General features: G+C 44.0%; 1 protein-coding gene across 2 annotated transcripts in view; it reads right to left on the bottom strand.

The window, feature by feature from the left end:
- slc24a4b (solute carrier family 24 member 4b) overlaps positions 1–13,924 on the bottom strand; it is a 28,067-nt gene extending 14,143 nt beyond the window's left edge. For both annotated transcript variants that reach the window (XM_068576732.1, XM_068576731.1), the window contains exons 1-2: positions 12,840–13,924; positions 6,857–6,961 (exon numbers count right to left, since the gene is read on the bottom strand). In XM_068576732.1, the coding sequence (XP_068432833.1) occupies positions 6,857–6,961; positions 12,840–13,002 (268 nt within the window). In that variant the 5' untranslated portion in view covers positions 13,003–13,924. The remainder of the gene's footprint in view (positions 1–6,856; positions 6,962–12,839) is intronic.
- Positions 13,925–15,712: the final 1,788 nt, after the last annotated feature.

Genomic DNA, 15,712 nt, shown 5'->3' on the forward strand with positions numbered 1-15,712 from the left:
GTTAGATTTCAAACTGCTGTAGTCCTGAGCCAGCAGAATAAGGCTGTGTGTAATAGAATATAAGGATATAAGGAAAGCTTTGGGCCCTTGTCGCATATGGACTCGTGAAGTGGAACAGTGCTCACCTGAGACTTCCCACTGCATCTGTCCCATCCTCCCAGTTGCCCGTTTGTATGACACTCGGCGGTGTGTGCACACATGACTGAATCAGCGCAGCATTTGGAACACTGCACAGGCAAATCCGACACTACGGTATGTGGTCCAAGCCCACTCGATCAACTGATGCATTTCACCGTTTACATTCTGTACACGGACATTTCTCCTGTTGCATTATGTCATCGCAGGCTTTGACTTTGCCAGAAATGGCATTATAATTTCTTTACGTCGCGACTCTTTGATCATGCTTTGATTGAGTTTGGGCGTCTCATTGCAGCACTGAGACCGCCTTCATGACCATAAATGCAACAGATAGAACAAAAATAAAAGTATTAGTCATGCTTTTATGACCTTAAATATGAGAAACTAGAAAACACCTGGCTGACATGGGGATCTCACAGCAACATGGACCATCGCAGGCCGCTTTAGCTCATTTCACTTCCGACAGGTTCACGTGCTGAATGAAACGTGTCGGAAAGCCGCCGGCCTCAAGCAAAGGCATAATCAATTACAGGATTTGTCAGCTGTGCCCTCAGAGGTGACTGAAAACAAACTGATGCTGATACAGTAGGCTAAAGTCCTGATACCTTGTGGACCAACACCCACAACCAAACATTATTCTACCAGCTCATACCTTGAGTCTGAAAAACATGAAACCAAAAGCGAAAGGATCAGGTTTGAATTTCCTGCTGTCAGAGCCTTTTCACCTTCCGTTTCCACGTTCAGCCGCCAAACCTGCAGGTCTGCCATTAATCAATAATGAAATGCCATTGCCATCCATGTTCTTTGGTTACATGTCCAGCCCTTTGCCTCTGTGCACAATCAGGTCTGGCTGAGAGAGAGTTAAAAATAGGTGATCACAAAAGGTGTTTAAAGGGCGCTAGCACCGGGATAGCAGTGAGAGGGCGGGCAGAGGTCACCTCCCCGTCCCTGTAAACACTCAGACGGTGTCTACAGAGTTTGTCTGCATCTCCTCAGTGTGGAGGTCAAATGGGACGTGAACATGCATCCACAGCCGTTTCCCCACACAGGGACAGGACGTACAAACAGGAGAGGGTAAACAGACAGATTATGAGTCATGCATCTCAAATACGGCTGATAAATATGTTGCTCAGTTGAATTGGGTATAATTTTACAAAAATGTCTTACCTAATACAATACAATTATCGCTAATGACCATTACTTAATGCTACCGCCGTCTTTGTTTGCATGAAAAGGTTAAAGAAAAAACATAGTCAGTTATCCAAATATTCACAGGTTCATTTTATTGCCGACAGTGAATCAGTCCATCAATCGTTTCATCTCTAAAAAGAGTTTGCTTGCTATTCACCATGTTATAAGACATTGCTTTAGACATATGCACATGGATGAGATGGTGCAGAGGAAGCTGCTATCAGAAGGGAGGATGTGCTGCTGAACAAAAAAGGTTATGCAAGTGTACAAATCTGAAACTAAAATGTGCATCTATGCTGCTGCTGCTGCTCTTGTGTTTGCGTGGGGCCGCCGTCTGTTTGAGGCAGCGAGAGCGAGGGGATGTCTGTACCGGCACGGCATGCAAAAAAAAAAAAGGCCTTTTCAGAGGATGAGCTACAAAATCTATAAATAAACCTTGGATTCTCCGTTTGGACACCTGACTGTGCTGCTTATGCAAGAAATTACTGGCAACAAGTGTTGGGAGGATCTGATGAGATGCGCTGCCAGCTTCCTTCATTAAGTGTGGACATTTAAGGACAGTATGACAATGATTAGGGGCCAAAAAAGAGAAAAGAGACCAGGTGAGGTCCTTTTCTTGTCTCATCCCAGAAGCATTACATCATCTCAGCCTTTCCATGCACATTGCAAGTTAACAATTGTAGCGTTAGTGTGTAAAGAAGACCAAAAACATGTTTGCCATTTGCACAGGACAGCAACTTTTTACAAAAAGTTAGCTCATAAAATAATTTAAGTTCTGCGGCAACAATCTGTTGATTTTATTTTAATGACAGTATTCACCCATTTGTAATATTTGCTACCAATTTTGCAATACGTTTAAAATAAAATCATCTTTGATTAGCAGTAATGTTATTCCATGAACACTTTATGCTTTATACTTTGGGATTCTAAAGATATTAATTCAACTAAAATTACATTTACTGTAAAGCGCAGTCTTCCTTGGATTTGTTGCAGCAAGAAGTTCAGCCATTTTAAAACACCGAATACACTTAAGTTTTACACATTATGACTAGTATAACTTATACAAGTCCCTGCATATACCAGATAACCTTAAACTATTGCCGTATAAAAGCCAGAGCATGACCGCAATTCTTTACATGTGTGCATTAATTCCATAATCTGGTAATATTCCAGATATTATGGTGCAGTTACATAATGGCGCTCAGTATCGGGTACCGTCTGTTGTCCCAGAGATGGAGAGACAGGCAGGCAGGTCTACACCCAACAGCTACTGTGGCCCGGACCAAACGGATGAGGTGGAGCCACGCAAACATGAGAAAAACAATGTCGTCACTTGTTAAAAAACAGCCGAATGAAATTATTACGATGCGAGCATGATGTTTTGGCAGAGTGCCCGGCGCTACCTTCTGTCGCCGACCCACAAACCAGCCAAGTCATTAACTGAATACAGTTGACACTCCAGTACAGTAGTCAAGAGACTCAGGAGGAGGAGGATTCCTCGGGGTCATTATTAGTCGATTAGATAATTAGCTTACTCCAGCAGACAGTAAAGAGCATGACTCAAACGGCAGACATTCTTGTAAACATATCACGAGCAGCCTGACTAGAAATTTTTTTTTTTTTTTTTTTTTTAAATCTGTCTCATAAACAATAACTTTTTAAGGCAGGGGCTTGCGTTAAACACACACATCCCCTTGTTCAGTTGTTACTTTCACATGCTCAAACATCACATGTACAAGTGCTCTCACATACAATTCAACCTGCATGAACACACTCTCATACCTATTGCACATCTACATTTAGCATGAATTCCCATCAGCCTTTATGCGACCGTGTTCATACGAGAGCGAGCGGTCAGGCACCTGGTTCAATAACCTAAAGGGGACGCCGCTGTGAGGCGCATGCATTCAGCTGTGTACAGGAGATATAGGTAAACCGCTCCCTCGGGGGTGAGGTATGGATCTGAAACAATACACAAGTATAGCCGCCTCACTGCTGCGACCACACGCCTTTCAACCCAATGTCCCTTTTCTCGGGTATTATAAATTTAACAAATTTAAAAAAGGACCAGCCAAAAGCAGAGCGGGATGGAAATTTATGAGGCCGCAAATCTGAAGCAGAACAGAATGCGAGTGGATACATAAAGAGGTCAGGCGCGTTTGAACCGGGCGGCGTGGAAAGTGCTCTGTGCAGGTGCTCGTGCCTGCGAGCCCCCTCTCCACTGCATTGTTCCACCGTTGGCATGCGAGCGCGAAGCAAAAGCGAGGTCAGTTTCCATTATGCACAGCAGCATAATCCCACTTGTGTAATTCCCTTTTAAGAAGCCTCCTTCTGGTGCGTCCCTGGAGCTGACGGACCTCCATTCCAACGTGGACCGGCTGCCTCCCGCTGGCAGATTCATCCCTCGTGTTGCCATCGCAGTTCCTGCCTAACCCCCCCCCCCCCCAAGAAAAGTAACTCAGCATACAAGATCCCCTTGTTTGTCTTGAATCTTGCCTTTTGTTCTCGCCAGCAGCAGAACTCGCTCTACTCAGATCTCTACACCATAACGCAGCAAGCTTTTTACGGTTGACAATTCCTGCTTCGGGCCACAGTCACCCACAGTTCCTCCTAACCCACGCCACTTTCCAAGCCAAACATGCAACATGTGCACCCCCTGTGGCCGTGGGAGGATTAGAGCCATATCTAAAACCACTACAAATCAAATCCCGTCGGATTAATTCATAGTACAAACCCAGCCATACTGAAACCTTTGCTTTGTTGCTCACGTCTACTTCTGGCGCTGCCGCCGTTGTCTACTTCCACCAGGCCAATTATGCCACTTAAGTAGGAGTTTTAAATATATAGTATTAGCAGCATCTTTATTAAAAGCAAATAATTCCTCCCACAGAGCATTAACCACGGTGCTCTGCCCCACTCTCCAATTTTCTTTGCTCCACTCTCCAATTTTCTTTGCTCCACAGTTGGCATCAGCCAGTGCCACATTGGGTAATATAATCTAATATTCAGTCCCCAAGTAAACCTCAAGTCAAACAGCAAAACACACATTTCTGGTGATACTTCTGATTGCCTGAAGTGCGAAAAAACATTTTAACTTGGAAATAAAAACTGGCATTTACTTTTAAACCAAAGAGTTACTTGAGACTGGTTAAAATTTAGGGGGAAGTGATAGTGCATCTGTCCTAGTTGCCATGGGCCTGCTACTGGGAAAATGCACCTTAAGATATGCCTGTGACTGTTAAGGTGTGTGAGCATCTTGCAGTGTTAGTTAGACCTTTGTAGCTTCCAGGAAGTCACTGCTATCAAGCAGGAAGACAAAAAAGCACTTTGTTTTCCAGGAGTTATTACTAAAACACAAATATAAAAAGGTGTGATGACTGGCTGCCTTAGCAGCACATGTTCCAGGACCAGCAAAACAACATTAGCTCCGTGTGAACCCTAAAAGAGGACTTCCTCGCTGATCACAGAAATAATGAGGAAAAGGCAGAGAGAAAAGCTGGCTGAGCGTAATTTATGCAGCACACAAACAGCGGCTTAATTAAACTGAGCTTCAGATGTTGCATACACACACAAAAACGAAAAAGCCTCCAATATAATTATCATCGTATCGAGCAGGGGTCCATCCACGGTTAGCGCGCGACATACACCGCTGCTGGATCATCAGGTCTGGACAAACAACGGCACAGTGAATCAGGACAAACGTACCGATCAGCGACGCTCAATAATTCTCGCTTATTGTCAGAGTTGGAAAACAAGAACTCGCTTCAGTTCTTGGCAAATGTGTTGCTCGGTAAACACGTTTGTCACACTAGAAGAACCCTGAACATCCGTTTAGATTAATGTCAGCTTGTAAATAACGTATTGTTCATGTTGCACTTGTCAGGGTTAAGTGTTGCCGGTCAGACAGAAAAGAGTTTCAGAAAAGGAATCAATGTGAATTACTTTTTTAAGTAAATGATATATAATTTGCCTCATCTGTCCAATTTCACCCCTGCTCCAATTTAGGATCATTTGGTCAAAATAACTTGTTAAAGTGCTGTTTTGCAGTACGATATATTTGGCGAGCCCAAATCTGAGGTGCCTGAAATCTGAATCCATGGCAGGATTATTCACAAGACCATGACCCAAGAACAAAGAGTCACATGATCGGCTCACAGTGACTCGGCAGAGCACGGGTGGGATCGGAGGGAGAGGACTAGAGCTGGTGAGAAATGTGTGGAATGTGAAGTATAGTCTGCTGATGCCAGTCTGGAAGACATTTGAATGCAGGAAGGGAAAAAAAGAAAAAAGTAATCCTAAAGGATTAGGAAAACTTCAAGCACATAATCTTGTCATTTGGTGCTCATTTCAACAGGCACCACTGTGATATTCAAACAGTCACAATGCTGAATAGTTCAAATCAAGTAGTGTAAAAAGGTTTGTTTGGCTTGTTTATATATAAAATGGCAGGTCACGATACCAATGACTCACTAATCCCTGAAGGATGATGCCTGCTGTGGCTAGTAATGAAATCAGAGCCAGTTAGTTCTCACTGGATCACCTGTGATGCCACAAAAATTAACTAAATTTGAAAAATGACTAGCTAAATTGTCTGCGCCTTGGTGTTATCCTGTGTGTGCTAGCCAAACAAATCAACCTAATCCCAATATTGAGTTGAACCTTCTTTGGCAAAATAAAATCACTCTGGTCTTTAAAAAACAAAAAAATCCCCTTCAAGGAAGTCTCATTTAGTATCTTCATTTCAACTTCATGATCCTGCTCTCATTACAAAAACCTCCAAATCCAATAAATATCACCTCTGACCCCGCGGCTCCAACGCAGAGCTTTTCTCGACGAGTCGCGGGGAAATGGCAGCAAGCTCAAACGAAACAGAGGTTGTAAACGACACGCGGCAATTCAATTGACATCTTGCCGGTGCTGCTGCTACAGTTCTATCAATAATATCATGAAAAACCTAGCTTTAATGTTTTTCATTGCTTGATACAGATGTCAGCAGTGTCAGTGAAACTGTCAGCATAACAAATTAGAGAGAACGCTGCTTCCTTTAAGTGTACCAGCGAGGCTGTAACATAATCAATACCTGACCCTTTCAATCGCCCTTTCAGTGCTCACTGCAGCGCAGGTATTCTACACCGTCAGAACAATAGAGGAGCAATTAAAGCAGCATATCAACTCAAAAACTTCACGACTACTGGGTGATACCTCTAATTATTCCCCCAATTTAAAAAATGTAAAGTCTGGGGTGGGGCCGGATAAAGATCATATATTCATGAGGGAAACATCCGTCTCTCGCTTCTAAATGCACCACTACATTCACAGGCTAGTCCCCAACTTCGTCTGCCATTTAGTGCCAAGGAGGCAGCGTGTAGCTGGATTTTAAGGGTGAATTTGCACGGGAAAGAATATTTTTGTAAGATGCAGGGCGTGAAAACAAAAGACGTAACAACGCTTTGTGGAGGAGGTGCGTGAGAAAAGCTGCAGAGTGATAATCATCTGTTGGTCGATTAGTGCATCTTTAATAGCATACCTGGTGCTGAACAGTTCTTCTCCGTTTCGTTGACTGGTACTGAAGCCAGTAGCCGTCTTCCCCAGTGTTCAGGGTTCGTATGTCCCTCCACAATCATCCCATGGCCTGCAGGAAACAAAAACAATGTAGCTTACCATACAGTCAACGTGAATCAAAGGATCCATGAGCTTGCAGCGTAGTATACAAGTGTTGGAGGTTAATACTAAAGATCTGCTGGAACGGTGCAAAACATTTTATTTTGATGCAGGGAAACCTTGAAACTCCATTTTGCACATTGTAGAAGCAGCAATATAAGCCAACATGGCTGCTCTTACACAATAGTATGTTTTATGACCCAAAACATCCATGATCATGATCACTGTCATAAATCCAAATAAGGTGGCTTTTCTTTAATCCGTTAAAAGTTCTCATTGATGTAGGTATGACGTTTTCATTCGGCAGCAGCGATAACACATTAACATGCAGCTGCTGTGCCATTATGTTTTTGGGTGGCAGAGTGGGAGGAGGAGCGTACAACTTTCATTAAAACGCTCTTAAGCCTCCGTAATGAGGACATAGAAAACTGCTGTCCCATATCTATCATGAAAAATCACTGGGCATATCACTGGGGAAAAACTCTAAGAACAGATTGTTTATTTGTGTACAAGTGGTTGAGATTACCTCCGTCGGTAGGTTACACAATGAGAACCCACCGCTTCAGGGCATTTCAGAGTTTGTACTGTGCGCCACCCACCAAGACAAATTCCTCATATGTGTAACATACCAGACCATAAGAATGTGGCTTTAAGAGCAATGATTGTGATAGTTGTATCCTTTGTCCCAACCTTTACCGAGATGCAAAGACTTCGTGGAACACGTTACTGATCAATACACTCAAATGTTCACTGCATTTCATTTGAGCAGGGACAAAATTGTTTAAAAAGCTGATTCTCAATTAATATATGGCCTATAAAAATGTCACTTAATGCACTGTACCATTCTGATAAGGGCCCCAAGCGATCATCAAGTTGTCTTTTACACCCCCGGCAACCAGTCCAAAACCCAAAGATATTTAGTTTAATATCAAAGAAGATGATAGGAAACAGTTTTAAAACTTGAGAAACTATAATTAAAACTGCAGATTCGTGTTCTGGCAATTAACTAATCGTAGCTGCAGCCCTCGATTGAAGCCAATTAGAAAACAGTGCAGACTGTCCACACCTTTGTCAAATTTGAAGTGACTGGATTTTGTGAACTGAATGTTTGTGTACAGTGAACAGGCTGTTTCCACAAGAACAAAATGTTACTACTGTTGGGTAGTGTTGGGGAATCTGAGCATCTCATTTACACGCCAAGCACGAGTCGTGTTTCTGCCCAAATGATGAAAATTTAGTTTTTTTTAATTAATGTTTCTACGTTGTTAGTTTCCTACTCTCCAACCTTCTGCTTCATATTTATATAAAGTCTGCCTGGACCGCAAGGTATTTTTTTGGTGTACCGACCCCAAAAGGTCTTCATTAAATGGCTTTTAATCCGGTACAGTTGGACAGCCTGACGATCAGCAGGCGCTGGACAAACAGACTGTACACAAGGCGACCGCAGCTGCTTCCCACAGCTCTACGATCCAAAAAACACCAAACAATAGTCATCGCTCCAACCTGTTCCTCCTCACTAACCGGCTCAGTTTCACTCTCACGGTCTCTGGTGTCCCCTTTGTTTCATGTCATCTGATCAATTGTCCTCAAAAATAAAAACCCTGCCAAACACAAGACACGGTGAGGTATTGAACATGTGGACAGCGCGCCAGGAGCTGATCACTTGGTCACACTCTTGACAATAAGTCATGCGTAGAGCACATGGGCCGTTTCATTTTTGGACACGATGGTAGATAAAAGATGTTTAAAGTTTGCATGACGGTCCATCTAAATTCAATTTCTCCAGGCTGTTGTGTACAATCACTTGACCGTAGCTATGAAAGTTTTTATTCTTAAAAGAACGATAATGTGCCGTTTCGTGGAAACCGACTGTGTCCGTCTCTGCGTCCCCGTGACAGCATGGGTCATCAGTGCCCTGCGTGCTTCCTGCGGAGCATCTGAAATGAAAAACAATAGACGGCACTCTGCCAGGACTTCTAGGCAGGCTGGGGGTGGAATAAGGACGGCAGGCTGGTGTGGGCATGACTCACGTTGGTTAATTGTCTTATTCTTCACGTTCAATGACCACAGCGTTGGTGTCGTGAAGAGCTTGGAGGTTTTGATTAACCCTTGTTAGTTTGTCAGATGGAACTTCATATTTAAAATTTGGTGGACAGAAAACTCAAGCTGGGAATCACCATTTGATTATGTTGAAAATAAAGTGAAAAGTTACATAACATTTACCGTGGTTGGGACTCTTGCTGCCAATTTCACTAAAAGAGTCTCCGGTTTCTCTGAGATAATCTAGTCCAGATGAGACCTGCCGCTACCTAAAATGTCCAACATGCATTTACAACAGCAAGAAAATAGACTCACAGCTTGAATTGTGAGGCCACAAACACCACTCAAGACTATATTCAAGTCTACAGAAACAATGTCCGACCTCAGAAGATGGTAACTATGGACCGAAACTAACCCTCTATTCCTAAAGCAGTTGGGAGTGGGTACCTTGTGGAAGTTAAGGAATGCCATTTAAAAACTCACTGCTAATCAATGAACAACCAAAAACTGATTCTATGAACCATCAGCTGAACCTGGTACCAGCTAAACCAGGATGAGAAGGCCAATGAACTAAATGACTTATGAAAGCGTGCAGTCAGGGAAATGAACAGATGAATACACAGTTCCCTCGACATTAAATGCTCCCGCCGGTTTTATCCATTGACTGTCGTTATGAAATGTTGCCCAAAGTGCCATCAACCTATTATCACTACCTCCTTCTCAGTGTTCTTACAGGTGCAGGAAACCGCTCCGCAACTCAAGTCCAACTCATGCAGACTTCATTGAAGTTAAAAAAAAAAATTTTAAAAAAAAGGTGCGAGACGCTTCCATCCCTGCAGTCTACCAAAAGGCTGTTTAAAAAGGCAAGCCAGGAAAAGCTACTCATCCCATGTTAGGCCCAGTGCCAGCTGACTAAATAGATTTTAAATTTCTTATCCCTACTTCAATAAAATATTTAAACAGAGGCTGATTAAATGAATAAGGATGAAATGGAGATGGAACCCAACACTGAAATGTTTGTGTGTATTGATTGACCGTTTTCCAGTAGTAGCGCGTTTTTTAGTCTATTTTAGCATCAGTCTAGGTTTTATTATTCCATTTGAAGTGTTCTTTCTTGTTGCTCGTGGCTGTTTCACCCTGGTCTTTTTTTAATTTTGAATGTTTTTGTGGACATAGCATTGATAAAAGCCCAGTCCAAATGCACTAAAATATGGGACAATAATGTCAATCTTGAGCTTAAAGAAATTAAAAGCCACCTTCCATCTTTTTCTCTGTATACATTGAATGCTTTGTCTTCAGGTCAAGTTGTGAGCATTAATCAACAAACATTAACATTGGTGAAGTTGGCCTAATTTATAGATGAGCACATCAGCTTGCAATAAGGCCCACCTGAAATTCTGCAGTTACATTAAAAGACACTAAATCTTGCTACTTGGAGCACAACAAAACAAAAAGGCAGGGAGCACACGTTGATGTAGACTATAGAGAGGGGCAGTTGTTATCTTCCAGTCAGCTCAGCAGGGCGATGGATCAAGGAAAAGCATCCCTTAATCTTTCCGTACGCTGAAGATGTTCTCTTAATTCGGGGATTCACCTTAAATGTTGACACACCACCACATCACCGCCTGCCTGTTGCAGATACCTGTCAGAGCTGAGCCCTGCTTCTCATAAACACCTGTTCCTAGTCCCCCATGCGCAGCTCCATCACACACATGCAGCCCCATTAGCATGTACGACAGCATGTAGGGCCACACCCCTCTATCATGGAGATGTAACCCAGGAGTAGTACATCAAATCCCATCCATCTGGACCATTCCGCACATCAACACTCCCCCACACTACCATCAATCAAATGGGTGGCAAATGCATGGCACAGGTTTCACATGGACATGATGTGTGTTCCTGTTGGGATGAAATGACAGAGGAGAAGGCCACCGCTACTAAATTGTACAGATCGGAAAATGGTGAGCTTTTGGGTCTCGTGAGGGGGTTTCTGGACTTCTCTCATCAAACACTTCCTCTTGCATTTCACCTTGAAATCCCACCACTCGCATCATCAACGCTGCTGGTCAAACAGGGGATGAAATTCATAATAAACGCCTTCTGTCAAATGCCCCCACATGACAATCATTGTGTGGGTCAAGAGAACTTGATTAAATGAAGAAAAATAAAAAAAGGCAAGCCATTAGTGACAGAAGGGGGCTTACTTTGGCTCCCAGTGCCTGCCTTTGGAGATAAGAGATTTGCACTCTCCTGTATGATATCATTCAGAATAATCTTTTAAGCCTCTTGTTGTTTTTAATGTAATTAATAAAAACTCCGATACATCAGTAAGAGATCTACAGCCAGGCAGTAGTTTGTCAATTTACAGCCTGCTTTCAGCTCTGGGGCATAAGTGGTTGCAGATGGACAGATCCCACAACAGGGACCCCGGTTTAGGGTTAGAATCACTTTGACATAAACATTTATAAATAAAAGAAAAAAAGACCAAGCCCTCTTCTCTCCCATGCTCATATGCAATAACTCCCAATTAAAAAGCAAGGCTGCAAATTCATGTTGGCACATGTTTTATTGGTCCCTTCCTATGAACAGCACTGGGGGGGGGGGGGGGGGGGGAGGGGGTGTTTTGTCTAGTTAACCTCTGATCAAAGTGGTGTGTGTGTCAGTTATCATTCTTCACCAGCAAAATGTCAAGGTTGCCTGTTAGATTACATAACGGCATGTGAGGCTTTGTCGGATGCTCTGCGTGTCAACGTTTGCACGGGCCTGAGGTAAGAGTTTTGACATGTGGGCATGAGTGTGCAAGAGAAATGGAAGGAAAAAAAATATCACACGCATAACCCATGATCAGTGATCAGCGTGGTCTGCTCGAGCACAAAACATGGAGCAAACAAAACGCATAATCTTCCGATGGGCGACTGTGGTCTCTGCGTAAAAAATAAAATTAAAAAAAAAAAAAAACTGAATCCCTCGACGGCCATGCGGAACCTGGAAGCGTGATGAGGCTCGAGCGTGATTGAGGTGATCCAGTGTGTGCGATGGCGTGCGCGTGTGTGTGTGTGTGTGTGTAGCCCCGGGCCAGGCACGATGATGCCAGCACTAACCACCATCCTGAGCGCCAGTGTAGTGTGACCGACGATGTGTCTGGCGTCCTCCTCCCCACAAAAAAAAAACAGATTTGGGAGAGAGAGAGGAGGGAGAGAAAAAAAACAAAACAGCGCAGACTAACCAAATGGTGCTCGTTCCGGGATCAGTTACTTGAGCGCGGTGTGCATGTGGAGCATGAGGTGTGCTCGTGCCGTGATTACGAGCCTCCCTCTCAAATTAGAAACGTGCCGCTGCCACCGCGCGCACACTGCGGCATATACGGACACACAGACGCATGTCTCCAGCACCGAGATAACAGGAGGAAAAGGCTGTAACCTGACAACCTGTGCGGTGGACTTTTCCACAAAGTGTGCTGTTGTGCTAAAAAAAAAAGAAAGAAAAAAAAGACACACACAGAGCGCATCCTGGGCCATTTACTGCATATTAACAGAAACTGCACTTCCATCTAAAATGGGTATACATCCACAATCTGAGGCATCGCGCACACGTTTTGGATCTGCTCAGATTTGAAGATGCAAACCAACACAACGCGTTGATCTCCTGCCCTTGACATGAGAGCCTGTGGGCCTATGGGTTTGGTTCTGTGCTCGATGCACTGGAGTTACAATTAGCCGAACTGTTGTGCATGTGGGATCACGGTTTTACTGCAGATCCGCTTCGTCCAGCTCCCTGTCCGCCCCCCCCACCACCACTCCACTCACCTGTCTTGGTCAACAACGCCGACATGCTCCACGCCACGAAAAGGGCACTGCAGATGAAGCACACCTGGACGAAAAGCATCTCCCTCCTCTTGCGAACTTTAAATATCTTTGCAAGTATTGTCTTTTTGGACGCGCTCGCGGTGTCGGTGTCGTCCCGCTCCATGCTGTCGGAGCCCGGCCGGCGGCCACTTCTTTGCGTCCTTGAGAGCCGAAGAAACTGCCGCCCCGCGCTTGCCTCTTTCACACGGATCACAGCCGGGTTGCGGTCCTCATTTCAAGCCGTCCAGGGCGCAGATGGAGAGTAATGAAGCAGACAGTTTTGTATGTGTGTGTGTGTGGGGTTTTTTTTTGTACTTCTAGTCTCCGCCGTTCTTAAGATGCCTCGAAGCTGCCGGGACTGTGACTGCTTGTCCAATGACACGGCGGTCAAATTCCAAATAAGGGGTCCCCGACTCAGATCACTTCAGCAATGCCCCTGAATTCAAATAACGGACGAGGATGGCCAGCGGACGGGTTCCCATTGCGACGTGTATCCTGTCCCGTGACAAACAAAACAAACATTAAAAAAAAAAAGCGCCCATCAGATGCAATATCCTTTTCTCCGTGTAGTTTCGGTGCTCGGCATGAAATGCGTCAGCAGTCTGCGAGCTGTGACCGTGGACGGGCTCAGCTGCGCCGTATCGCCAAATCAACGCACCTGCAGCCTGTTAAGTGAAAGCAATCTGTGTTCATCAAGGTTAATTGTTAAATTCGGCCAGCCGTCGTGCAGCTCGGCTCGCTCGGGCGCCTCCCCCTTCGCGCGGATTCCTCCTCAGTGCAGAAAAGCAGCGCCGATGAGAGGAGGACCATCAGCTCCCTCTGTTTCCAGCGTTGCCCTGCTGCCGCCAGTGAGACCGGGCCCCTTTAACTTTCCCGAGGACTGCATGTGCAAAACGGCCAGTATAGGAACATTTCCTTCCACACACACACAGACACACACGCTGTCCGCCTTGAATCCTGCGGGGCAAGCTTGCTCGTCGATTCACTCTTGAGTCTGGAGTCTGATGGGGTCGGGGGGAAAACAATGTTTTCACGTTATTTGCGCGTCACCGTTGCAACCCAACGCGCAGGTTGGATGTGTGCGACGAGGCATGCCCTATCACGCTGCTCCAAAAAAAAAAAAAAAAAAAACACGAATCACTGCTGTTATGAAACCAAAGCCGGCATCTTCCCGGGTCCCGAACACATGCCCCTTCAATAACATGGCCTCCAAGTCACCTGCCACCCTCATTTTGAGATCACGCTGAATAATTGAGGTTATAGATCTTCAGGCTCACGGGCATCAGCGTCTGCCCCCTCCCTCAATCTACATCCATGAATTAATTTCTAATTGCCTTCAGGTTTTTTTTTCTTGCCACGATTAGAATGGTTTATACGTTTTGCCCTTCAGAAAATGCTTCACACAACATATAAATGATGAATAATGTAATGGGGACCTTTATGTCAGTGTGGCAGTAGTAAATTAAATGTGGGTAAATGTGTCCTGCAGTCAGTGATCATGAAACTATTACCATTATAAGCGGGGACATCTATTCTGCTGTGTATTGAGAAAAGCATGAATATCAAGGACGCTCACTTCACTTTTTATATGTCAAGAATTTTGCACAAGTGTATGTCAGCTTGAGTGGAACTGGATTCAGCCTCCACTACACCCCTAATTAGTGTTTGATAGTTGGCAGCCCAACAAACTCCCCCAACAAGCCAACTGAGGACCGGCTGCGTGTGATTGGTGGAGCTCAGGTGTCCTTGCTCACCTATTACTTGGTGATAGCTGTCACCTGGAGCTGTGACCTTGTTTTACAGGATAATAATAGGACAGGTGTATTTCCTGGACTCTAAAGTGCACAATCTATGAAGAGACCGACACGTGAATGGACGTTATACTTTGATATATGTAGCCAGTTATTAATACGGTGCACTTTAATGTTGTGGTTAGGAAATGCATTACAAACAGACGGGGTATCCCGAGGATATCATCTTTTTTTGTTGTTTGTGTCCTCCCTGAACAACACAGAGTAGATTCACATTTGTTTAACAAGTGTTTGTAAGAAAAGAACTGCAATTTGCTCTAAAACAGATCTCTGTTATTACCTGCTGAATTGTTAGACTGCCACTGGAACCATAAAGTTGCTTCCTGTTACTGAACTTTTAATAGTTTAATAGATTCAAACTTTCCACTGACAATTGTTACACATGTTGGGAAATACACTTATTTGCTTTAGTCACAGAGAGTTAAGTGCAGACTTATACTCCGCGTGTGTCGGTTTAAATGGAAAACTACATGCAGGAGTTAGCTTAGCTTAGCGTAAAAACTGTAAATAGGCAGAAGCTTAGATTGCTCTGTTAGAAGTGAACAAAATCTGCACACTGACGTCTAAAGAAAACAAGTTTAAGAATAACATTTGCTTCGCTACTATCTAGGTGTTTATAATAGCGTGTTATAATATAGCGTGTTATAATATAGCGTACTTATAATATAGCGTGTTTATTACTGCTCTTTGGAAGTGCTTTTCTCAGACATGAGTGGTATCGATGATTGCATCTAATTCTCAGCAAGAGTGAACATAAATATCTAGATATATTTCCCAAAATGTCCCACTATTCTTTTAACACTTGAGTGCAGTGTTGTCTTAAAACTACAAACAGCATCAGGCTTGTGTGGGGGGACTTGTGAGGCAGCAGAGCCGGAGCTGGCTCCAAGCCCACTGCGGGTCACCTTAGCTGTCCATCACACAACAGGTTGACAAGGTTGAAACAATGTGTCAGCTCTTACATGCCCACTTAAGCAAAAAAAAAAAAAAAAAAAAAAGCATGTAAGGGTTAGAGAGCTCACA

The sequence above is a fragment of the Clinocottus analis genome, unplaced genomic scaffold (genome assembly GCF_023055335.1).
Source record: "Clinocottus analis isolate CAN_PGR_092001 unplaced genomic scaffold, fCliAna1.0.p SCAF_15, whole genome shotgun sequence".
NCBI lineage: Eukaryota > Metazoa > Chordata > Actinopteri > Perciformes > Cottidae > Clinocottus > Clinocottus analis.